Below are 26,185 nucleotides of genomic sequence, written 5' to 3' on the forward strand. Positions count from 1 at the left end.
AGCTGAGTTGAGTTGCAATATTTCGACAACACCAATTCATTAGTCATTTCTGGGGGATCAAATGAAATTAATATCATTTTGTTATGAATAAATTAAGGCTTGCACTTTAATATTTCCTCTCAAGATTGAACTTCGCAAAAATGAGCAGGAAAACTTTGTTTGTAGTACTGTATTAAATTATTAATTAGGTGAAAATTTCCGTCAATTTCCGGACCCCAGTACCAATCTGGCCGGGTTCGTTCGCTCCATTGTTGACTGCAAAGCAAAGCCATGGCTTTGCGTTGCAAGTTTTAAGAACAAATAGAAGCAGCTATGTTTGCGTCACCAAACGACAGAATGTTAGCATATTAGTATTTGTTAGATTACTACGAAAGTCAACATCCTGTCTATATACAGAAGGATGCTCTAAAGGACTAAGGAGGGCACGACAATTGGGTCAAACCCCGAGGTCAATACATTACTATGTTAATGGTCCCCCTTTCGTTGCATCACCCATAATAAATTGTACAATTTTCAATTATCCCTCTCAACCAAAGAAAAAGTGTCGTATTTTCTTTCCATGGATGATTAGCTGATAAGATCTTAAAGGTAGACGATTGCGTTGGGAGCAGGCCCACCAGAGCGCCACCTAGGGCCTTCAATTTTTGGCCCAATAATAGGGCTTCCGAAATAGAAAAATCTGATATATATTAATTATGTCGAGTAATCTGTAGTTAGGATAACTTGGTCTAGCAGTAAGGTGTGTGAGCACTCTACCCTATAGGTTGCTCGTTTGACTCTTTCTCTCCCCCACCATCCCGTTGGAGATGACATGAGAAATGTGATGGCAGGAGCTTAGTTACGCAATGCGTGTGGTCGCGAGCTTTAAAACACCTTCTGAACGAGCATGTTCCAAATTAACTCACCAATGGGCTCATTTCCCAGTTGGTAACTTCTGTCCTCCCATGTGGGAGGCCAGGGTTCGAACCCTGTAGTGAGTGTTTGGGATTCAGAACTATAGATAACCTAAAAATCTATTAATATCCGCTAACTCTCACTCATGTAGACAATGCCCACCCACAACTACACCAACGCAGGTATGATTCCAAAACTCAATTCCTATGTAAGTCTCTCTAACATTGGAGTACGTTATTCATGGGTGCATTTGTGTTAAAAAAAAAAAAAGCTTACACAATTCTCTCTCTCTCTCTCTCTCTCTCTCTCTCTCTCTCTCTCTCACCCGATTAATGGGTTTGCCTAATTGTAAACTACCAAATGAAAAAAAAAAAACAAAAACTGTTGTACTCTGTTTTCATTTTTGTGCTTTGTTTGTCTTTTATGCATGTGAACAAGGCTTTCTCCATCGGAATTGAAGTGCGAGGCGAAGGCGAAGACGTAGTAGCGGCAAATGCTTGTTGGATAGAGACAAAAGTACGCAACAGTTGAATGGGGCACCGCATAACTGCATCTTAAGTCTTAACAAGTGAGTTATTATTTTTTTTAAGTCTTCCACCTGTTGGACGTGGTAGAAGACATTGATTTTATCTTTTTAAGGAAATTTGATTGTTCAATTTTTCATTGATATTCTACTTTACTTTTTGGCTACAAACCTATTTGAACAATTAGCAGTAAAAATGTTTTTCTCTTTTATAATTTAGAGTGTCTGTGTCAGCTTGCTCCTAGCTCGATTAATTCCTGGAGACTAATCCACCATCCATTATCGTAAGCCAATTAAAATCGAAGGAAAGCCCGTATGGATTGTCTCGGACTTTGACCCCGTGCCAACCACTTAGGCCAAGAAATAAAGAGATGCTATTTTGTAAGTAGTAATTAGCAATTAATTCCAGAATTTTTTTCCTTCGGAGTTTAACTTAAGAATCTTAACCAGAATCCGAGGCACACGCGATATATGTCCAAGTCGAATTCTAAAAAAATTGGATCAAACAATAAGTGAGAAGCTATTTTGCATATTTTCACGAAATTTGACTATCACTTATATTGCGTGTCTCAGCCTCTAGTATTAATTATGTCGAGTAATTTGTAGTTAGGAAAACTTCTTTTTTTTTTTTTTGCCACTAGAAGAAGTTTTATTGATGTGAGGATGGGCAACTTACTCCTCTAACTTTTGACAGGGAACACTTAGCTACACCATGGGCTACCCTATTGCAATCACGTTTTACATGGGAAAACAAACATGGGAAAACGAGCAAGAAGAGAATAATGAAACAAGTTGAAGACAATCCAAAATGATGGAGTCACAATCTGCATATGTCTTTGACCGGTCGAGAGCTTGAACTATATGCAGGGCATCCCCTTCAATGATAACCTGAGAATAATTCCACTTAAAGACTGTTTCCAGAACACCCCGAAAACCCATATAGCTTCAATAATCCAGGGAGAAAAGGACCCGTTGAAAGATTCCATAGCAGTCCCAAGAATGTTACCAACTGTATCCTTGCAACAATCCAAATCCACCCATATTAGTATTAGGAATATCCAAGGCACCATCCACATTTATTTCCATCACATCAACAGTTTCTGCTCCCTCCCAACAAAGGGGACATGTAGGATTAACATCAATATTTCTCCGATAAAGATTAGCAAGTACAGCCAAAGCATTTTGCAAAAATGGCCAAATGAAGTGGCTTACCTTGGTTGGAACCGATAGTCTCCACGCAACAGTCCTCCAATCCATGCCTACTGGTGATCTTGTACTTGTGTGTGCAAGTCGAATTTTGAAAAGTTTGGATCGAACAATAAGCGAGAAGCTATTTTGCATATTTTCACAAAGTTCGACTTGCAATCGTATCGCATATGCCTTAGCCTCTAGTATTAATTATGTGAGTAATTTGTAATTAGGATAACTTGGTCTAGCGGTATGATGTGTGAGCATGTAGGTTGCGTGTTTGACTCTTTCTCTCCCCCACCATAGTTTTACTCGTACCAAATTAAAGTGTTGACAATTTACTGGCAGTAAGACTCGATCTGACAGCCAAAGGGAACTTCATTTGTTACAAGGAATTTCCATTACCACAAAGTAATTTTGGTTCTCATAGCAAACAATTAATAAAACATTTTGAGGCGCCATTATAAAAACTCGCCTAGGGCCCCAAAAATTTCAGGTATGGGGTAATTTGGAGATTTTTTGAGTTCAGAATTTGGAAGAAAGTTCAATGACATTCTAGAATATGTAAGAAACATAAGAGATAGAGACTTTTGAAAAAGCTAGAAATATTTCAAAGCATCCTAGATTGTGATACATGAGTCTATTCTAGAGCATTACGGAACCCTGGACCAACCAAGAAACTTTCCAAGAAGATCCTGGTAGGAAAATGAGAGCAATTTTGTTTTTCAACTCTGTTTTGTTCACCCTGACGAGGATATGCTCATTATCCTCTCTCTCTCTCTCTCTTTCTTTCTCTCTCTCTCTCTAGAAATGATTGTTGGAATTTATTTATGTGGCTCACATGCCACATTAAACCTATTTATATTTTATAGTATTTATGCTTATAACTACAATATGGGTATTAGATTTAATTAAAGCATTGCCTAAATAATTGGTAACTATTCATGAAAAGGTTTGGTGACTATTCATGAATAGATATGGTGACTATTCATGAATAAGTTTAGTGACCATTCATATGTAAGGTTGCAACTATTCATGAATAGGTGCCTTATTACTTCTTTGATGGAAGGAAATATGAAGGGTTGTATCCATTGGGAAAGGGTCCCGGTCTATCTATATAAAGGTCTATGATTACCATCAAGTTACAAGTGTGAAGAACATTTATATAGATTAGATTGGAAATGCTACCCATTGCTCTCCAAAATCAATTAGTGAGATTTTGTGTTGGTGGAGTATATTGATTCGATTAAACACCATGGCAGAAGGTAAATAATTTTTCTGCTACTTATTTGTTTTGATTCTCCCACATAGGTTTATCAATGGCAACTCAGAACGAAGAACAACCCGCTCGCGATACGAACGAGTTCTACAATCTCTATGAGCACAACGCTTTTGACTCTCTCAAGACAGTGATTAAACACCAGAAACGATTCCACAACAAGTATGTTGAATTCAAGTGTTGGAACACGAATTGTGGGAAATTACAGCATCGAGAGAGTCAAAGGCTTTGCAATTATCAAACCCTAGGTTAGAGGTGTCAAATGGGTAGGGCCGATACGACACAGGCACAGGCGGCACGTATGACACGTCACAGGCACCGTCTTGGCCTGGCACGACACGGTCTTAGAGGGCACGAAAGTGGGCAGCACAGGCGCAGGCACGACACGAAAGTTGGCCTGGCACGGCATGACGCGACATGACACGACACGACACGTGCACGGGCATGGAAAGTAGACGGGAACGGCACGGTTCTAGCCGGGCAAGGCAAGGGTGTAACGCCCCAATTTTCGGAAACTTTAATTAAATCTTTTAAAATAATTTAACGACTTTAAAACTTGATTTGATAAACAACAAAGTTAAACAGCGGAAGTATTTAATCATTAAAATTGAAGTTGACACAGTTAGGTCTTACATAGTACTGAATAAAATAGAGTTTGACAATTTGTGCAAGCACTTTTGGAATTGAAATTACAATACGAAAATAAGTAGAGCTTCTTCTAGTAGTTCACCCACGGTTCTATGAACTCCCCTTTCTGATTCTGAAGGTCTTCGGCGGGGTCCTGTCCCGCGTGTTGATCGTACTGCTCTTCCTCGGTACCTGGCATAAAAACTCCGTGAGTCGACACTCAGTGGATAAATCCCTATCCTACTAACCCCTTACTTTACAACCAAGCAGTTAAATAATATGACAATTGCTATCAAAAGAAAGCACGGAAAAGTAACACATCATCATTTTTTTACTATCCATTAACTTAAGTGAATTCTAAGGATTTTCTCCACAAGATCGTTTCCTCCCATACCACTAACTCCGCCCGTTTCATAGGACAACCCACCTCTTGCTTGTCTTGCACCGGGGTCTTAAGTAAATATGTTTCACTCAAACCATAGCAAGGGGTTAAGTTACCCATGACGTAACCGTCTGTTAGGGTCACACACAACACATCACACACTGGGCCTCGATTAGCACCCTGGGCCCAACCTGGTCACCCATAATAGTACTTTTGAGATCACAATGGCCCTACCTGGTCACCATTTGATCACTAGGCCTTACCTAGTCACCCATTTCAGATTTCCACAACACACACCCTTTCCACACATTATCTGATTTCCCTTAACTTAACAACGTCTATCAGTTCTCATCGTAAACCACCCAGTGAACCTAAGTCCGATCTAGCACGTACAATCATATTTCCAATAACAACTCAATTCATAACATGATATATTTTGTCACAGAGTAAAAGTAGAATATTTTCTATCATGAATGGACTTTGTTTTACAAAAAAAAAAATGCAATTCATTTATTATCATTCTAACATAATTATTATTCTACTTCTAATAAATATTTAGTTATTATATACTTACAGCATTACAGTAGCTTTAGTTCCAAGCGTAAAAGAAAAAAAAAATGATCATAAACATGTTCATGTAATCCAAGGAAATGATTTACCATGTTTAGTGATCAAATATTCTAACAACAATTAGTTCTATGCTTAATTGGGCATAATCATACAATTACGGGACCTAACAATAGTAAAAACACTTCTCATGCTATCTGTTTCATTTCCAGCCGCATTCCTCCAGGCCCCGCCAACTCCGATATGGACCCAATAAACCGAAAAACAGAGTATGGGTTTGGTTAGACGGATTTTGATGCATAACTCCAACTCTTTACAAAGTAATCTATCAAATACATTATTTTAGAACTAAACTATAGTGAAACATTCTACAAGCAACTGTTATCATTTCCAGTGACGAGGAAAACCGAAAAACAGAGGCTGGCTACGGTGGTTTGGTTATTGATACATGGGATGTGATTTTTTACTACTTCCAAATATTAAAATAACACACTAGGGACTAAATATACTTAGGGGATGGTAGGAGAGAGATTAATCTACCTTCGGTCCGGTCGAGAAAGCTTAGAACGCGATTTTTGAGTTTTCGGCTAAACGGAGAAGACAACCGGAAACGTCGGCTTCGGGGATGGCTTGGGACGATTGGAAACTAGTTCTGAGATGTTCGAGCTCATGTTGGAAGATTGGAAGCTTCGGTTTGGTTGATGAGGTGGTGCAGGTGACAAAACCCGCTTTTCACTCTCTCTCTCTCTCAAATTTCATAGTTGACCCTAAACTCTAACACTCTTTTCTACTTGTATCTACTGAGTGTATGGGATGAAATATAAAGATAGAAGACTTGAGACTTGAAATTTTCGGAGGGCCAAGAGTGAGTGTAATAGATGGGGTGATATTATAGACTTAGACATGGTGGTTAATGAAGTGTAATGGTGAGGGAGTTTATTTAGGAGTTAAAGGTCAGTGGTTTAAGGGTGTGTTAAGTTTTGATTGGCTTAGGAAAAGGAGGGCCGAAAACAGCTAGACATTAGAGATGGGTTGGGTGATAGGTGTGATTGAATCTGTAGTCTAGTGGGTAATATGGTGTTATGGATAATAAGAGGTTTTAGTTAGGATATTAGCTAGTTAGGGTCTTGGTTACATACTTAGTCTCCGAATCTATAATTAAATTTAGCTAAGTTTTATGAAGAATACAATTACTCTAATTATAAAAATAAAAATATAGGGCCAAAATTAGGGTCATTACAAAGGGCACGGGTACGGGCACGACACGGGCATGGAAAAACAAAAAAAAAAATATTAAATAAGCCAAATGGCTTTTTTTTATTTTTTATCCTTATTCAATTTTTTTTGCATTTTTTATTTCTCAAAAAAAAAGAGTAAACAACTAAGATATTTAATTTTTAAAAAAAATATTTCTTAAAAAAAATTATCAATTTTTATTCGGTAAAAAATATTTTTTTTTGTTTTTGTTAGTGAATAGATTTTGGACCTTACAAGATAACAAGTAAAATTTAAAAAAAAACTTATCAAAATATTTATGGTACAAAAGTAATTTAATACGAAAGAAAATGTGCATGAGTCGTATATAAAATACATAGTATAGAAATAAGGAAAAAACAAAAACAAAAAAGTTCGCTGAACTAGGAATTGAACCCAAGTCTCCATGTTCTTTCATACACAAACAAACCACTATGCCACCAATTAACTTGTGTTATAGATTTGAAAAATTAATATATAATATATAGCTCTATTATATAAAAACGAGGCAATCAAGTAGTAGCCACACAATCGCAACGCAATCACAACAATCGATATCATTCAATGCGTCCATTTTGTTGTGCGTAGTATTTTAATCATGGGATCCAATTTTTTCGTACGTCGAATTTTGAAAGCTCTTTCATTGGCACACTGATTCATTGTTTGATTAAATTTTTTTTTTACGTCCGATCAAGTATGTAGCTATAAGCATTTTATTTGATTATTGGCATGAATGATCTAATCCCTCTCACATAAAAGTTAGATGATTTCGATTTTAAAAAAATAGCTTAGGCGGCCCTCAAGTAGTGCATTATATGTCTTTAATGCCTTTGAAAGCACCGAATGTGTTCGGATCATGTGGTTTCCGAAATCCGATTATCACCTTTTTAGGTGAGAATGGTAAATTTGATAAGGCGTTAAACTGTAACGGTTTAGATCAAACATTCAAAAAAATGAGTCTACTGCTACCTTTCAAATCTATACATTGAATTTACTTGGTTCTAAACCAATGTATTTTGCTATAGTCTAATGGACGCTAACCACATGATCGCGACATGATGATTCATACCGTTCATTTTGTTGTTCTTGGTGTTTTAATCACTCTCACTAATTTTTTGGACGATCGGGTTTTGGAAGCCCCTTCATTGGGACGAAGATTAATTAATAGGAAAACTTTCGTTATGTACAATCAAGTATATAACGATAACCAATTTACTTTATTTTTGGCACGAATGATATAATCTCTCTTACCTAAAAGTTAGACGGTTCCGATTTTCAAAAAATAGTTTAGGCAGCCATCGAGTGATGCATTGTAGGACTGTACGAGAATTTTCCGTTGTTTGGTACATATGGATCATGGTGTGACAATGCACATGATCACACTCACTTGGTATATAATGAAGGAAAATTCTAAAATCATCCAACAGGCTAACAATAATAAATATGTAAATGTGTATTAAAAGATATAAAAAATACACAAAAATATGTATTTTTCTTATTTTTTAATATGCTTTTTGTTAGCACAGGGCCACTGTAAATTGAAAATAGCAAGACTGTATAATGAAAGTTACGGAACTCTAGCAGCCATAACCCGTTTTAATTACGGTATTTTAACCCGTTTTAAACAAACAAACTGAGGTAGTAATATATACACTTATACACACGTAAAAAAAAGAGTAAAAAACCCCAATATTTCCCTTTCCCAACCAAGTCTCAAACCTTATCTCCTCATTCTACAAGCCGCTGACTTCAGACTTCTCCTCCATGGCGATTAGCCTGAGACCAAGGGTGACTCTCTCTCTCTCTCTCTCTCTCTCTCTCTCATCATCTTCTTCATTACGGCACGTAATTAGTGAAGAATGTAAAAGTGCAGTTATGCCTATTACTGATATATTTTTCCAGTTCTTTACTTGGTTTGGAGATGGCTTGACGAGAAATAGAAGAAGTTTCCTATTGAGCTCTCGTTAGTGTTTTGTTTTGGGTCTCAAAAGTCTTGTAAAGCTTGTAAAAAAAAATTTGCCATGTGATATTTTATGGCTGGTATTAAGTACAAATTCCACCATTTAGAGCGGTTATTGTTGCAGGGATTCATTGTAAATGAAGAAAGTGAGAAGTGATTTTCATAGCTTGCAGCAAATAGTTGGTTTACGTCCCGGCCGGCCCAAGGTATTTGGATGCCCTAGGCGAAGTGGTGGAATAATGCCCTACATAGAAGAAATTTTTTTCTGCAAAAAGATACTTCAAAAAATACCGTACCAGGACTTGAACCCAAACATCTTATGTGGAAGACCAAACACCTTACCACTGAACCACCAAAGGAGTCTGTATTATAATTGCACACAGAAAATATATATACTTATCTAGAAAGGGGTGCCCCATTTTTTGTCCAAAATGTAGAGGCCCAAGGCGGCGGCCTCTTGGGCCTCCCTATTGGGTACGTCTGGTGGAAATAAAATCATGAAGGAAAGAAACTACTAAGTACTAAAAATTGTAATTTGGGATGGGTCATCATGTCTTGCTCGTTGTTTATTATCCCTAGAAAGGGTTGCTGAAAAGGGTTTTTAGTCGGATGGGATGTTAGTTTGAAGAGTGGTTATTGGGACGTAGCAGTCCTCTGAGACTCGTGCTTTCATTGTAATTAATGTGATGTAAAGGTGTTGGTTTACTGTCATATCTTTACTTATTATACAAATAAGATGTAAGAAACAACAATCTAGGAGTACTTCTGTTCAGCAGCCTCCCAAATTATTATAAGAAGATACAAGTTTTCCTTCATCTTAAAGTTTTATATTTCTTATATTATGAAGAACCATATCCTTACTTATTATACATTTAGTTTCTTCAGAAATTGGACCTTACTCTGCTATCGGCTGGAGATTGTTGGAAGTGATTGGTATTTTACTTGACAATTGCCAACATCTATAGGTGAAGCGAGGACGGTCTGGACTTACTAATATCAGTCACATTTCAGTTGGTATATTTGAGTATGAAGTATTAGCTTTGTGTCTTTCTTGATCTTTTTCCTGAGTTTTTGTTTGAATATGCTTTGTTGGGATGTCGAAAAATGCTTCCTTTTTGTTTCTCGAGCTAAGCTGTTTGGGATGTCTATAGTCAAGCTTTTTGTCATTTTTGAGAAAGAAGTTAGCTCTTTTAGGTGTCTTTTTGCTAAGTTGTTTGGGCCATCTTAGGCTTTTTTTTTGGCTAAGTTCGAACAAGCTGCTTGGTGCCAATTAATGGTTCATATGACAAAATTAGGACTTCTAATCCATGTGACTAGGAAGCACATTATAATCGTGTATTTTTAATTTACTGTGTATGGAAAAAGTTATGATTGGTTTTTTGTTTTTGCTGTTTTTGGTTTTTGGTTTTTCTCTAAAGGCCTCTCTATTGATCTGAGTTTTCCAATTCTCAGTAACACTGAAAAACAACAGTGAGTTTCTGCTGAGTGCTGAAAGGATGCAGAGCAAGAGCAAGGAATCCTCCCTCAATGAAGAAGAATCATTTCCCGTTCGAAAGCTAGAGATTTCAGACAAAAGAAAGGGTTTCATTGACCTGTTGCAACAACTCATCATATGTGATCCCGTCTCTGACAAAGAATTCGAAAGAAGATTTCAAGAGCTCAGTTTATACGGTGATGACCATGTTGTTTGCGTTATTGAGGATAATTGTTCTGGGAAGATAGTTGCCACTGGAAGCGTGTTCATTGAAAAGAAGTTCTTAAGGAATTGTGGCCAAGTTGGGCATATTGAAGATGTTGTAGTTGATTCAAATGCCAGGGGAATGCAGTTGGGAAAGAAAATTGTAGCGTTCCTTTCGGATCATGCTCGATCGATGGGTTGTTACGAGGTGATTCTTGATTGCAGAACCACCAACAAAGTGTTCTATGAAAAATGTGGCTTCAAGCAGAAAGAAATTCAGATGGTGAAGTACATTCAGATGGTGAAGTATTTCACCTGAGGGACTATTATTATTATTATTTTTTTTTTTGCTGTCATCTGGATTTGAGATGTAAATTCCAGTACTTTCTCTCATCTCTCCCTGGAGTTCATTTCTTGGAAATCGAAATGCATGGAAAGGGTTGCAATTTGCTATTATTCCTTGGGTAAATACCGTTTTTTGTCTGGATTTGTGATGTAAATTATGGTGATTCCATTTTTCATTGGAAGAATAATCTGCGTGCGTGTGTGTGTGTCAAGTTCATTATGGAAATTACACTGTATGGAAAAGGTTGCAATTGCTATAAAGTATTCTTCACATACAGTCAGTTTGAGCACAAGTGATTTGGAAATAAGTGGAACCTTGTTTTAGGAAAACTGGGCAAAAGTAGAATAGGAAAGAAGAATGGTGATGTTTGTGTGATAGAATAGCACCGAAGTGAATGTCATTCCACTATGGTTTTACCAAAAAAATGTAAACCTTGCAATCCAAATTTATTCCATTTTTATGTGGCTCATTACTTCAATTTGCCGTTGTCAAAAGACTACAGTTGAAGCAGTCTTGAGTCTTGACATCCGATGATTTCGCTTTTCAAGATTCGAATCATTTACTTGATGATGATGACGTGCAAGCCTACTTTCAAGAATTGAGCTACAAATAATCTCCATGTATATTTAAGTGAACAGTTTGGCGAGGCATCCTCGTGCTAGGAGGATGCCTATTCTTGATATGGTATATACCACATCAGGCTTCGAAGTAAATAACTTTCTGCAGTTCCCATTAGGACACTGAAATTTAGCATGCTTCCTGTGAACCTGACGCTGGTGGGTAATTACGGCAGCAAGATTATCAAGCGCACTGCAATCACAAAGATTATAGAATTCGTTTGTATCACGACAAAGATCTCTTCTTCATTTTCAGAAACATTACTGCAGGGAGAGAGAGAGAGAAGAGACGGTGTGGTAAAGAGAGTGAGAGAGATGGTGAAGGCGGAGGCTCACGATGGAGGCGACGGCTTCATTTTTCAGATTTGGACTTCTGGTCTGGAGTGTTTGGAACGAGGAAGAAGTATTTTATACCTAGGGTTGCAGCTGGAGTATTGTACTTAGGTAGGGTGGGGGGTTTTACCGAACACCGACCTGAGAATTGATTTCTACAAAGATTTGAACCTGTATATTAGCGCTTGCACGTACCTGAAGGCACGATTAGAAGGATTTGGTAAGCTTCAAGTGTCCTAAGCATACCTTAAGTTCCGGCTCAACTTGATATTGAGTTGCAATAACCGAATCGTTCAAATTAATTATGTACCAATTAGAAGACATTTGTGAATCCTAACCATCAATCGTCCATAATTTTCAGGAATTAAACACCACGTTCAGGCATATGATTTTTCATTGTTCGCCGTACCTAAATGAATTGCCCTCCCTGATGATTTTTTTCTAGTAACTCAGTAAGCTTCACCCTTGTGAAACTATGGTCTTGATTCTTAATATTTTCTCCCTATTGAACAAATCATTGTCATAATTAAACCTAATTGATATGACGATCTCAAGTTCACATTTTCTGTGGGGTCTACCATTAAGTGTATGGACCCCACAGGAACGTGTGGTTGTAAAGTGGTCCGGAGTGTCACATGGCGGTACTCCCGGATTATCGAATAATTTCTCGAAAAATTATGACTTTTACCCAACTATTTTTGGAAATATCCAAGATCCATGCACCACCACCTAAAAAAGATAAAATATCGTACAATTGAGGTTAATTTGCAATGAGTTTAATTATTTTCGCAAAAGATTTAGTTAATAAAACTGTAATTTCTCTGACATGAGATAGTTCAAGCAACAAGGATCCATACAAGCTTTTAAGGAGCCACATGACATGAGCTAGAATCGATTTTACAGCGGCCACGAGCGGTCCTCATAATCCATGTAAAGTGTAAAGCAATGAAGACTTCACTTGGACCTGGTACAAACAAAGAAAATAAAGTGAAGAAGAGGTCCAAATTTCAAAGATAGAACTGAAGCAAAACTTACGCTGCTTAATCTCTTGCTTGGAGGAATAAACTAGGGATGAAATACTTAAGCAACTAAAAGCTGAAGTTTTACTTACAGTCAATTCATTAGACAACTTTTGAAGGTGCTGTGTCAAGTATTAAACTACTGGAACCTTCATCGAATTTTCCATTAAGATCTCCGCCGAAAATACAAATATAATCCATCAATGTGGTGTTGCCCCAAAAAAGCACCCCAGCCATCCTCTTCTCTTGAAAAGTAATCTCTTCTTCTCGAGCACTAATTGTTAAGTGCTCCTGAAACAGAACGTACATTCCATCACAATATAAATGAAAGAGGCCAGAGATTACTGTTCATGTTTGTTTGTGATTCACACTTGGGCAAAAGCGTTGTTTGAACTTCTTTGAAGCAAGGATATTGCAAGAATTCATCGGCTAGATACTTTACATACCTCTATTGGAAAAAAAAATGGAAGAAGGTACTTTACATAACCAGCAGGTCCCAAAAAAAAAGAACAAGCTTATTTTAGTGAGGCTGTGAAAAGATTTGAGTTGTTAGACATTGTAATGAAGCAAAGCTTCCATCTCTGGTAGCATCTGTTTGGAATCTCGAGCTCTAGTGTTTGTACTATTAGGAGGGGAGTTCATGTTGTGTGTTCGCCAGGGCCAACATATGCGCCTCACTTTGCGTCTACTGCGTTCTCTGCTTTCCACTTCTTCTAATTGTTTTGTTAGCTCCTCAATCCTCTCATTGAGTCCTGCAGCTCTACTGTCTGCCAACTGGAGAGACCTCTCTGCTGCTGCTTGAGCAGCCATTGCAGCATCAGCGAGTTCCTCTTTAAGCTTTAATTTGCCATTTGAGATGTCCAAAGCAGCCTTTGTTTTCTCCAACTCTTGTTTCAAAATCGATACCTGGTCCAGTTTCAATGGAGTAGCATTTGAGTTTTGTCATCCATAGAACGTAATTGGAGAAAATAACAATACGGCATGACTCAAAAGTGTTCTCTTTCTTTCTTTTTTAAAAATCTACCTTCATTTTTTTGCCAAAGAAGCCTCAAATAACTCAATGTAATTCATGAAAAATGTGTATGCATTAAACTTAATTCTTACGACTTTGTCACGTTCTTCAACTACATTCTTTCCAGCTTCCACTTCCAACTCACAAGCTTCCCTCCATCTGGAAACCTCTTCTTCAGTTTCTTTTATTTCCATCAGGATTTCCTCAACCTTAAGAAAGAGAATACAGAAGAAGATGTGTATGGATGAAAACTCCAAATGTTTTAGGTAAGGGATGCACACAACATAGGCATCAGATATTATACAAAACAAGTAACTTACATTTTGTGTTAACATCGTCTCTCTATCTTCCAGCTCTTTTATGTACAATGTATTCTCTGCAATTTTCTGAGCTTGTTTCTCCATAAGAGTCTGTAGGCGCTCGGTATCTGACCTGGGATAGAATGGTTCACTAAGACATAACCAGATAAATGAAACTCCAGGCAGGTTTAAAAAATATGACAGTGCCCTTTCTAATCTCTGTCAAACAACATTTAGCACACTATAGAGGGATAATGAAGCAAAGATTCCTAATTCCTTTGTCTGTTTAGGAAATGGGTTTTTCAACAAGCTGCCAGACGATGAGGAAGCACTTAAGGGTCAATCATAGTGTACTCAACGAGATGGAATGTGGCTGTCATAAAGCGTCCTAGTGCTATCCAACCACTTAAGACAACAAAAGGATCAAAGACAACTAAGATAGCATTTGGATAATTGAATGTTATCTCTCAATTGATTCATTATTTCCAAAACAGTTCAAATTTTTCTACCAAACCTTGAAAGACATCAAGAAGATCTAAAGACAGGAATGAGACCTGAAGTATCAGATTTTGTTTAAAGAAGCTAAATCAATGATGGAATCTTGTACCAACTTCAAAGATTAATAAAACTTTCTTTTGGTGTTTAAAAAAAAATCGACGGAATCATGTTTTAGAATATTGCAGGCAACAAGACTCAAATAACAGACAGAAGGGAGAGGCAGAGGTGAGGCCACAGCCTCCTCAAAAGTCATAATATTTCTCATAAGAGGTTGAGTAATGTAGGATGGATTCCAAATGCACGCATTAATTGTCCTCAGATTTTCATGAAGGGTTTGTCATCTTGTAGCAAATAGAGAATACTAACTATATCAAAGCGGTAGTGGTTGTTCTATGATGGCACCAGCTGTATGGGCTTTTGGAGTCACATCTTGGATGGCATAAAAAACAAGACACCGGTAACCATCTAAGTATGTTTTCCTCGTAAAATGCTTGCTGCTGAGTTTCTACTGGAGAGGCATCGAGTGGTGCATATCACAATCTACTAAAGAGGCATTAGGAGGCTTCTACTGAAATGATCCAAATGAAAAGATTATGCTTGATGGGTTCTTGTTAGACTTTATCCCACATCGCTCATCAAAGCCACCCAAACTTAGTTAATATATTCTAGAAGCTACTCCACCTATAGCCAACTGGTTTTAGGTAGGAACCCTCCAAGAAATAGAGTCTTGTCCAAAAGCCTAGCTCTAAGACCACATTAAAGCATCCACCTCTATACTAGCTTTCGAGGTGATAATTAACCGATGTGGGACAAATTCCAACAGGTTCATTACACTGGTGCATATCACAATCTAAATGGGTGAATTAGGTTCCAATCCAATAGTTGCTTTCCTCGAAGCCTACCTTTGCATATAGGCAGTGTAGTAGGCTGAATGTAATCATGCTGACCTACTCTCATTCGAGCCTAGGCCGAGACTGCGCCGAGGGAGACGGCCGTATTCCTGAATCCCAAGTTCGGCGATGACCGGAGCCGGGGGAGGTCCCCACCGCTTACCCAACGCCTCAGCCGAAGAAAGAGCCCTCCAGCTCAGTTGAGAGTGAGATCGTTGACATGGTCACCTCCTCCCCCCTTCGAGTCACTTGCCTTTGGGCTCGGCCAAGGGTGAGGCTCGGCTAACCGCGGCACCACGTGCCACTCCACGCGCTGAAGCCGTTATGCCAAGGAATGATGATGGGCGCACATGGGGGTGCCAGCTCATACCAAAAACGGTTACCAAATCTTATCGGTGACGTCACAATGACATCAGCCGACCCGTGCAAGGCACATGCCCGTACTTGGAGAGCAAGCCAAGCAGACTCTATAAATACCAAAGGATAGCAGCCCTAAAAGGTACATGCTTCTACGCACTAAAAGCCTAGTCTCTCGCTTTACTCTCTGCACATTCTCATCCTCTCGCCGGAGGGCCTTGCCGGGCAACCCCAGCCAGGTCTTAGTCGTGCGTTCACTGTGCAGGTTATGGCAAGAAAGCTAGGCAACCCTTGAACCAACAGAGGAGAAACTCAGATCAAGGATCAACGGGCCATACAGGCAGCTCTAGATAATATTTAAAGCATAACAACGGTTCTCTCAAAGTTTGAGATGTTGTCATTGATGAAAAAAATCTCCTTTCCCAACTCTTCTGAAAAGTTCTTGTGCCATGTATGTAAACCAAAAAGGGGCATGTGAGGCAAGAAAAGAAAGAGAAAAACACTTCATTGTTTAATTACTTTTACGACTTAAGGTACTGAAAATGATGTAAAGTATGCAGATTAGGGAAGAAAGCTACAGGTAAAAAGAGGCCGGCTAGTATATTCTCCATCTGTTAGACCCAAGGGAGTGTCCAGACTCCCAGAATTACAAATCTAGTTAGTTCATGCCATTTTGTAAGTCAAATTTGTATCTTTCAAGTTTCTACATAGTAATCTCATTGACATGCACCCAAAAGAATGATATTGTCATTGATGCATGAAAAAACATAAACCATACTTCAGAAAAGCAGAGCATTAAGTAATTTAGTTTGATGATAAATACCTAGACTCCTCCAAAGATCTCCTCAATTGTGTAATTTCAAGTCGTAAATTTTTCATTATCCTCTCTACAGTTGAGGCCTGCCAAGAAATTACAGAAATAAAGCCAGTGATTTTTCATAGCAAGATGCTTGCATCTCATATGTCCAGATGAATTGATTCTGTATAACTACTTTCAATTGAAGCCACAAAACTGGAAAAGAAAAAAAAGTTCATGTTTCCAAAGACTGAGTTATGCTCTGCTTTTATCTTCATTCCACAAACACAATCGTCCAAACATTTGGTGCAACACGAAGTATGACTGCCTCCAAAATGTGGAGAAAAAGGACTGAATGCACTGATTGAAAGCTAGCACGTTGAGAAGTGTACATGCCATAGCCGCTGAAACTTCAAAGATTACCTTCATTCATAGAATACTTTTCCAAAATGAAGTTTGTGCATGTGTGCTTGCTTGAGGCCCAAAATGAAGTTTGTGCATGTGTGCTTGCTTGTGAGTTGTGACAAGGGGCCTCGGTGGAAATTGCCCTCATCAATGTTTAAGAAAGACAATCAAATCCACCAAAAACTTCTTGACCATGACATACATATGCTTTAAAGTATTCCCGTGCCAGAGCGTGTTAAAAGAGTTGTGCCTCCGTTGGAAGTTGGTTTGGGTATCGAGATGTAATGTCATCCTATAAAGTTGTTCAGCGTTACAACTCAAGCCTCAGTTGGAGTTTTAGATGGGGAATGTCTATGCAATAGGAGATTACGATGATGGCTAAAGCGTGCCTGGTTCACAAAAGTCCCATCTCTAAAATCAGCCAGAGCTATGTATGTGATCATAAGCACAAGCGCATACACAAACAGAAATACTACTAAAAATTTACAAAACAGAAAGACTACTACAAATTTTGGTATGTAAAGAATGAGAAGCCGAATAATACCAGACTCACAACCTCCTCTTCGCACTCACTTCCATCCGACTTATTACCCGAATTAACGCTCGAAGTATCTGATACCGGTTGTTCATTAGTTCCAGCCCCCATCATAAACCCAAACCCCACCTTCTGTAAACCTCTCTCTGCAATCTGCAATATCGCCACCCTCTTCTGATCACTGTTATAACTATTCCCTTTAAGTTTATTCAAACTCTTCTCCACTGCCTCTTTCTCCACCAAAGCAATCCTAAGTAAGCTGTTTATGTCCCGATTCTCCTCCGTCAAACTCACCACACTGCTCTCCAGCTCCCTCTTCTCCTTCTTCCTCGTCTCTACAAATGCGCTCGCCTTCACCTCCACAATAATTACAAGCCTCGAAACCGCATTCACTTCCCGTAAATTATCCCTAATATCTTCTTCTAATTCCGTTTCTCCTTCACCTTCACCTTCTTCATCCACAAACCTTTCAACGTTGTCTTCACTTAGGCTCTCAATTACCCTAACCAAACACTCCTTAGCCGATTTCACCATGCCCAAACGCTCCGATAAAACCCTAACTCTCTCACTCTTCTCGTCCAGTAAAACCCTAACTCTCTCTCTAGAACCCTCCAGTTCACTCCTAATTCCTTCTTTCTCCTTAAATTCCTCATCAACCCTCCTCTCCAACTCCACCTCGCGCTCTCTCGACAAGGTCCTGACCCCACGAAGCTCTTCGAGAATACTTTCTCTCTCCTCCGATGAATCCTCGAGGGCCTTCTCTAGCTCCTCGTTGTGCTTCAAAACCTCGTCGTTTTGCTGCTCGAGCAGGGACAGTCTCTCCTCCGTCGACGCGTGTTCCGCTTGAAGGTTATGGTAATCGCGGCGAAGGGCTTCGAGTTGGGCGACGAGCGATTCGTTTTCGAGTCGCGATTCGGTGAGGTCGTCGGTGAGTTTGTGGTCGGCGATTGGGAGATCTTCGTCATCGCTGGCCTCGATGATTTGAGTGTCGGAAGAAGATGAGGTTTCGGTCGGGTCCATGATCCGGAGCGGATTCGATGTTCAGATTTTTTCATGCTCGGGGATAGGGAAAGAGGTGGAGAGAGAGAGAGAAGGAAGGGTGGAGAGAGAGAAGGAAGGTTTTACCTACCAGTCTTTGTAGGACGAGGGAAGCATGAATCTACAAGTCAAGGTGAGTTTTGGCGCGGAAATTGATTTTCGTTGATAAATTTTCCGCAATTACGACATTTTTATGGGGATAATTTTCTATTGAAATTAACCAGGGTTTAACTCGTTTGGCCACTCTTGTACATTGTGTATGATAGAGTAAAATCTAGGGTCCATAATATTCAAAAAATAATTAAGAAGGATGAGATTAATGGACCATCAACAACGAGATTAAGTGGAGAATCTAAATTGGTGAAAGAATCTAAGGTTAATAGTAGGAAACAAATCTTGACAAGAACTCTATATCTCAACTAGATCTGGAATCAAATGTGGCATCTCTCTAGAAAGAGTATTTCTCTCTTCACCTTTGAATCCATCTAATCGTCCCCTAAAATGTGGGGATGCCCTATTTACAAAAAAACTTGACCTCTATTTTTTAGGTTGAGTGGACTAAAAAAACTCTGGAGATCGCGGATATTCCTTTTGTATTATCAGGCCGCGGTCCTCACGACACTCGTGGTAGTCCCACGAGTGCTACTCTGCAAGAACCTTTCTGCGGCATTTTCCTATTCTTTAGCCACTGAACCACTAGATTTTCAGTAATCCCAAATAAGTGGGGCATGGTCAAGGCCTACCTTGGTTCTACCATTGCCACTATCAGGTATGGTCAAGTCTTGGCTATGCCTCGCCATTTCCGTTAAGCGGCATGATCATGACTCATGTTCTCGGTTTTGCCATTATCGAGACCAAGCCTCTAATGGATCCTCCTCGGGTCTTGCCAAGTCGATTTTAGCGGAATATTATCCGGGCCAAGTTGTTTAGAGTGCCAACATTTTTTTGTGTCATGTCCAAGACATCGGGGAGTCACGATCGGTCTCCTGTCGGCATCTCTTAACCAAATTGGGTCGCACTCAAGGTTATGGCTTGCGGCCAAGGCCATTACTCGTGGCTAATGCCATGGCTCACGACCAAGGTTTGTGAAAACTTTATATCCATCTCAAAGCCAATTGGCAATGAGTGGAGAGGTCTCAGATGTTATTAAGTGATCACTCATTCCACTCTCAAGCAATATGGAATTCATTTTCTTAACATCCCCCCTCACTTGCAGCCACGTTTGAAGTCTGTCACGTGTGGCCACGTTTCTACAATGTTAACGCGGCCAAGGCCAAAGCTGAGGTGGCTAAGGACAGGGTGGCCAAGGCTGTGGCTTGTGGCTCGCACTCATGGCTTGTGGCCTTGGCTAGCAACCAGACAAACTCATTTGGTAGCCAAGTCATATAGTTGGCTAGGTCATTCGGTTCTTGGCTTTTAGCAGCCAGGCGTTTGGTCTTGGCCTTTTGGTAGCCAAGTCTTTCGGCCAAGCTAGGCGTTTTCGGTTCTAGGTCATTCAGCTGGCTAAGTCAGTGTGGCCAAGCCACGTGGCAAGCTATTCGCCCAAGGCATTCGGTTGGAGATGGGTTTCTTGGCTAAAAGGCTCATGAGTTGGGCAACTTTGGTTTGGGGTCGCCACTTGTCTCAATAGTTGTTTCGAGCAATGTGCCACTTGTCGTCTCGGTCAACGTGTCATGTGATCAAATTATTTTATCCTCTTTACACTTCTAATTGGGAGGTCAAGGAATTAGATATTGCCGAAGCCAAAAACCGATCATTTCACTCAATTACTTTAAAGAGAAATAATTTCAACGCTCCTTTCATAAACAACACCCTATTTTATTATGTTTAATAGGCAATTTTGTGACCGATTGGCAGATTCTTCTTTCGTTTTTTTTTTTTAATCGGATTTGTTTTGCATTGTTCATTGTTTTAGTCGAACATTAATAATGTCCCATATTAATGTCGGCCCTTAAATGGGTCTTGGAAGTTGGAACAGTTGTGCTTATCCGGCGTTCAGACTTCAGGGTTGCGTATACGTAAGGAAATCTGATTATACTCTTACAAAAAGTCAACTGGGATGATCGTAACTAGTGTGCATGTAATGATCATAATAAGCACTGATGAGCGTACGTAACACGGGTTGGTCAAGTTTCTTTTTTTTAATAACCGGATGTCCATGTTAACTTGCGCATATTTTGATTAATTCGGGAGTCTAAAAACGAATGGGCAAATTCTCAAGTGATCCCAAAATTTAGATTTTTCACGCCCACTTGCTAAACGCGTTGGGGTTACCCGGGTTGGTAAAGTTTACCCAGGCTCGGCCAAAACTTGATAAACATTGTTTTTCTCTTAGGAAAATATGAAGGGTGAACTGTGATAACCCAATTTTTTTTTCAAAAAGAAATTTTTAAAACCCTTCTTGACATTTCTGTCACCGCTACTAGATTCAAAACAATTATATTTTTTTTTACCATCGACAGTAGCTTTTGAGAATTTATCTCTGAATGAAATCCGAGCAGCGTAAATAATCTGGGGCTGAATACAGAGTTATCGGCTAGATTTTTCCAAACTAGCTCGCACTGTCGGCAAAGATTTTTTTTGGCCGACTGATGAAGTCTCGAGACTTCTTCATTAATGCAAACCAATAATTTGGCAGACAAGGCAGTAGTGGGAGGATATTAACTCATTAATTACAAAAATGATAGAGGTACAGAAATTTTGGGACCGAATCCGGACCGACGGCCGCCGGCGAGCCATCTCCGGCCACCGGACGGCCGATCCGAGCCGTCCAAAAATTCTAAAAAAAAAAACCGAGGGGCCCCACGCGGGAATCAACGTCATCCGAGGTGTGTAGGGTGCTTGATCGGAGCACCCCACCCTACACACCTCGGATGACGTTGATTCCCGCGTGGGGCCCCTCGGTTTTTTTTTTTAGAATTTTTGGACGGCTCGGATCGGCCGTCCGGTGGCCGGAGATGGCTCGCCGGCGGCCGTCGGTCCGGATTCGGTCCCAAAATTTCTGTACCTGTAGTGTTACTCACTATTAATTATTTGGAGCTGGGCTACGTGGACTATCAAGTTTTCATTTGCTCAGCTTATAAATACTCTTCCTGAGTATTTATTTTTCCAACTAGCTAGAATTACAACATACAACAAATACTCTCTCACTCACTTAACCGAAGTTCTCTCTGCCATAATTCCCACTCAAACACACCCTCTCTCTCTCTCTCTCTCTCTCTCTCTCTCTCCTTACCCGTATAATCCGTCCCTCCTTTCCTCCTTGAAGGCACCCGCTCCGTCGAACCACACCACTTCAGCGTACCTCTTCGGCAACACACACTCTCTCTCTCTGAGGTGAGCAGTGTCGTCAGTTCTGACATTTGGATTGCCCTAACCCAATCTCATGCTTTGGTGCCCATTCATAATTAAGTCATACAAAATAAAAAAAAAATATACAAGTACAAAATAAAAAAAATCAAAATTACATTATTATTTTAGCTTGAATAACATAAAAAAATCAACATCAAAATATAAATTCCGGTTATAGTGTTTTATGATTAGCACGATCCGATTCAAAGAAAATAAATTCTCCTTACATTTTTTGAAGCAAAATTTTCAATTGAGTTATTGTATTTTACTTATCCAAGAACTCGGGACCCTTTCCGCTAACTTTTGAGATTTTTAGTTGATATATGTGAGGAAAATGACCTATCGTAAAAAGTGTAAGAAGTTAAAAAAGCCCCAAATGCCTAAAAATGCTTTTAGTGGAACGGCATCTCATTTTCAATTGAAATCATAGACAATCTCTTTAATCTCTCTTGCAAAATGCTAGTTTGAAGGTAAAAATAAAAATCATGTTAGCTCGCTCGATTTGTGACTTTTTTTTTAATAAAATGTAAGAACATATCACTTATACATTATTGTTGTGTTTGTTAAATCAAAAATTTTCAACAAAGTAAGTTAATGTTCGCAATATTATGCATTAGGAGGGAAAATAAAACAAGGTAGAACAAAAGAGGAGGAAAAAGAGAAAGTGGCGCGGGAGGACCAAGAATTGAACGAGATCGGATCCCCTGTCCGACTCTTCTCGGCCGTTGATTTCGCAAATCAACGATTGAGATGAATCGAACAAGCCCCTATCCGGATGGGAGTGGAACAAGGGATCTCCTTCGGAATCGAACTTGGTCCACCCAAAACTTTAGCCGCTTGCATGACCACCGCACCATGGCAATCACCTGTACCAGTATGGGAAACTTTTTGGTATCTATATGTTACTTAAATTTTTTTTTTTTTTTGGGGTTGCGGGGTTGCCCAAGATCGAGGGCTAGCAAGGCTTACCCCAGGGCCGACCCTAGAGGTGAGTTCTCTCTTTCTTATACGACTGCGACCACCACAACTCCACCACTAGTCACAACACCGCCACCCTCATGGTACACCACTACACGCTACCATTACCACCACCAATATCGTGTCACCATCTGTCGACCGCCATCGACGTCGGGCCACCTTTGGGTTGTCCCTTGACCTCCCCACTCCTCTAGTGAGCTCACCCGAAATCACTCGGCTCTCCCTCACTCTCCTCGTTTATAGGCTCTTTTTATTCTATAATGATAATAATAAGAAGGAAAAAGGTTATATAATGAGCATAAGGTGAATGATTTTGGCAGCCATAAAATGATCGTAGGACACTCCTATATTTTACTTTGGACACCCCGATTATAATGGTAAAAATATTCGAGATCGGTCCCGTATGACCATATACCCATTTCGGAGAATTTTTACAAGTCAAGAGGCTTAATCAAATTGGTTAAATAGGTCATTAATATTGTTGCGCAATTATGTGGTCAGGCAGGTGACGGTCAATAATTGTATTCATGGTGATTTGTGGTTCACTTGTCAAGTGAGTACGATATACCTTGGTTACATAATATTCTCTCAACTATTTTGTGATTATTTCTTTATTGCTGTGTTGAGTAAAAAAAAATTATGAATCGTGGAAAAAAAAAAGTTTCAAAATAAGCAAGCATGAGATTAATCTAAAAAGGAAAAGTGGATAAAAGATTTTGGAGTAACATCTGGGCGAAGAGCTCTGATGAGCTATGTTGATATATTTTGGTGCCTACCAATGGATACTGCCGGGTATCCTTGATTGATTTGGATTTGATATCATCTCCCCCATTTGCTGCCGGCTTACCGCCCATGATGGATCTTTTTTGGTTTAACAGTTTCGAACCTGAAAATTGTTGTTGGATTCTGAATTCTATGATTTGCATATTTGAAACTTGCGTTGTGAAAATCACATGATTTTCGAGTTTGGAGACCTACATTTGATCTTGTTGAAAAGTTTATGATTATACCTATTTTATTTGATTAGTTCCAGCAATTATGTAATCTCTGTATATCGTATTTCTCACTGAAATGGTTATGTAGCCACCCATTTCAGATCATTGCAAGATAAGCAGGTCTTTTCAATGATGGTGATTTTATTTACTTGGCTGTCAGACATTGGGGTTCGGATTGTTCTATAGAGACAATTTTGGTGATTAGAACTTGCGCGATAGTTGTTTTTTTTTTGTTTTTTTGTTTTTGCCATGGCGATATACATTAGCAGGGGTTAGTGGGGGTGTTAGAGTTAGCACGGAGAGACCAGAAGCTATCCATAGCTCTGGTCCCCTAAAGGCCCTGCTCTCTGTGGGGCTCGAACCCAAGACCTTTCACAAAGGGGAGGCAATGACTGACCAACTGCACTAAGCAGTGGTTGTCGCGATAGTTGTTTTGATAGTGTCAGAATGTTGGGTCCACAATGGTAGTAACTCTGACTACGTTTGGCAAGTTGTATATAACATGCACAATAGACAATTCTGATTGTAATATTTTTTTATTCTTTAAGAGACATGGGTCTTTTAGTAAAATTTTCAGTTGTATGATATCAGAGGCCTGGGGTGATTTTAAAATCACTGGTCATGTCACAGATTCAATCACTTTGGATTTGGGTAATGACATGAACTCATAGCCAACAAATGTGAACCTAATTCGCCAATTAACTGTAATATATGTAACGACTCGCTCCAGTTGATCTGTTAACCCAATTAAGTGGTTAAAAACTTATACTCCCTCCGTCCCGTATTTAAAGTCTGGTATTCCATTTTAGATTGTCCCTTAATAAGTGTCCATTTTGTAAAGTTAATGGATAAAAGTTGGTGCATTGACTATTTTGTCCTTAAAAGTATATTCCATTTTGAAAAGTTAGTAAGTAAAAGTATAATGATGATGGGTAAGTAGGGAAAATGGGACGCGGGGGCTCTGCTGCCCAGGGTGGGCAGCAGCCCCTACCCACACTCACACACACTCACACACGATTTTATCAAATGAAAAAAAAAACAAACTCTTCCGCTTGCAATCCTATGGAACAGAAACGTGATTATGAGAGCCTTAGAGTTAAAATTTAATTATGTCTCTTTAGAATAATATGATCAGAATAATAAGATCTTCACGTCAATTCAAACGGATTGAAAATTGGAGCACTTAATTTTTTAATCATATTTTTTAATATATAAACGGTCTAAAAAATTAAGTGTGCCACTTTTTAATTCGTTTGAACAAGTACGAATATCTTATTATTCTAATTATATTATTCTAAAGCCTCATAATTAATTTTTGTCTCTAGGACTCTCATAATTAAGTATCTGCTCTTTATTTAGGATCCTGTAGATCAGAAACGTGATTATGAGAGTCCTATAGACAAAAGTTAATTATATCTCTTTAAAATAATATGATTAGAATAATAAGATATTCGTACTTGTTCAAACGAATTAAAAAGTGGCACACTTAATTTTTTAGACCGTTTATATATTAAAAAATTACGTGCTCCAATTTTCAATCCGTTTGAATTGACGTGAAGATCTTATTATTCTGATCATATTATTCTAAAGAGACATAATTAAATTTTAACTCTAAGGCTCTCATAATCACGTTTCTGCTCCATAGGGTTGCAAGCGGAAGAGTTTTTTTTTTTCTTTGATGAAACGGTGCCGTGTGTGAGTGTGGGTAGGGGCTGCTGCCCACCCTGGGCAGCAGAGCCCCCGCGTCCGGGAAAATGGAGGAAAAAGTTGATGTGAAAGGTATAATGATAATGTCTTTTTAATAAGTTGAAATTACAAAGCAGGACACTTAAAATGGGACGGAGGGAATATAATTCATGTTAATAATGGCTGGTGGGCCTTTTCTTAGCTTGTTTCATGTCGGACCCGTGGTTTCCCCATGTGAGACTTTACAATCTCCTCCACTTAAGTTGTTCTCGCTGCACACCCCAAGCTCGTCTCATGTCGGGCCCGTCTACGTACAACAAACACCTCAAGCTCCTCACTTTTTGGGCCCATCCAAGCATGATACTACTTGTAACAACCCGCACTTAGCCTTAATCACATGGCTCAAAAATTGTAACTTAGGTTAATATTACCTAATAATAATAATAATTGGTCGGCCTTTCCTTATATCCTGCTTAACCTTTCCATGTTTTCCCGACGTGGGACTTCACAGTATATTGCCCGATAAAAGCTAGAATATCTTCCACTAATTTGTTCTGGAAATCCAAATAATAGCTTCTTGTTCTTGATCTTAGGAGATTTTGGCTCTTGGGCTAGTTGTTATTGTCTACTTCGTATAATACAAAGTACAAAATATGTTGAATTGGAGTTTCTTACGGT

General features: G+C 39.1%; 2 protein-coding genes and 1 long non-coding RNA gene across 7 annotated transcripts; 1 reads left to right on the plus strand and 2 right to left on the minus strand.

Annotated features, from left to right (window-relative positions):
* Positions 1-8,364: 8,364 nt before the first annotated feature.
* LOC131319620 (glucosamine 6-phosphate N-acetyltransferase-like) lies at positions 8,365-10,885 on the plus strand. 3 transcript variants are annotated; one of them, XM_058349975.1, is made up of 2 exons: positions 8,365-8,502; positions 10,127-10,885. In XM_058349975.1, the coding sequence occupies exon 2, from the start codon at positions 10,171-10,173 to the stop codon at positions 10,669-10,671; it is 501 nt and encodes a 166-aa protein (XP_058205958.1). In that variant the 5' UTR covers positions 8,365-8,502; positions 10,127-10,170; the 3' UTR covers positions 10,672-10,885. The 3 variants fall into 3 exon arrangements, with proteins under 3 accessions (XP_058205958.1, XP_058205959.1, XP_058205960.1); XM_058349976.1 differs by lacking the exon at positions 8,365-8,502 and adding an exon at positions 9,200-9,698; XM_058349977.1 differs by lacking the exon at positions 8,365-8,502 and adding an exon at positions 9,200-9,688.
* Positions 10,886-11,238: 353 nt separating this feature from the next.
* LOC131319623 (uncharacterized) lies at positions 11,239-11,700 on the minus strand. The gene is made up of 2 exons (XR_009198006.1): positions 11,652-11,700; positions 11,239-11,508 (listed from the first exon to the last, which is right to left on the minus strand). It is a non-coding gene; the product is annotated as an uncharacterized LOC131319623 (long non-coding RNA).
* Positions 11,701-12,932: 1,232 nt separating this feature from the next.
* LOC131319614 (uncharacterized protein At3g49055) lies at positions 12,933-18,739 on the minus strand. 3 transcript variants are annotated; one of them, XR_009198005.1, is made up of 6 exons: positions 17,469-18,739; positions 16,547-16,623; positions 14,000-14,111; positions 13,772-13,888; positions 13,114-13,573; positions 12,933-12,958 (listed from the first exon to the last, which is right to left on the minus strand). XR_009198005.1 is itself a non-coding variant. In XM_058349966.1 (5 exons), exons 1-5 carry the CDS (start codon positions 18,477-18,479, stop codon positions 13,217-13,219), a joined length of 1,671 nt encoding a protein of 556 aa, XP_058205949.1. In that variant the 5' UTR covers positions 18,480-18,739; the 3' UTR covers positions 13,009-13,216. The 3 variants fall into 3 exon arrangements, 2 of the variants coding, with proteins under 2 accessions (XP_058205949.1, XP_058205948.1); XM_058349966.1 differs by lacking the exon at positions 12,933-12,958 and having other exon boundaries at positions 13,009-13,573; positions 13,775-13,888; XM_058349965.1 differs by lacking the exon at positions 12,933-12,958 and having other exon boundaries at positions 13,009-13,573.
* Between the last annotated feature and the right edge of the window lie 7,446 nt (positions 18,740-26,185).

Source organism: Rhododendron vialii, chromosome 3a, assembly GCF_030253575.1.
Source record: "Rhododendron vialii isolate Sample 1 chromosome 3a, ASM3025357v1".
Classification (NCBI taxonomy): domain Eukaryota; kingdom Viridiplantae; phylum Streptophyta; class Magnoliopsida; order Ericales; family Ericaceae; genus Rhododendron; species Rhododendron vialii.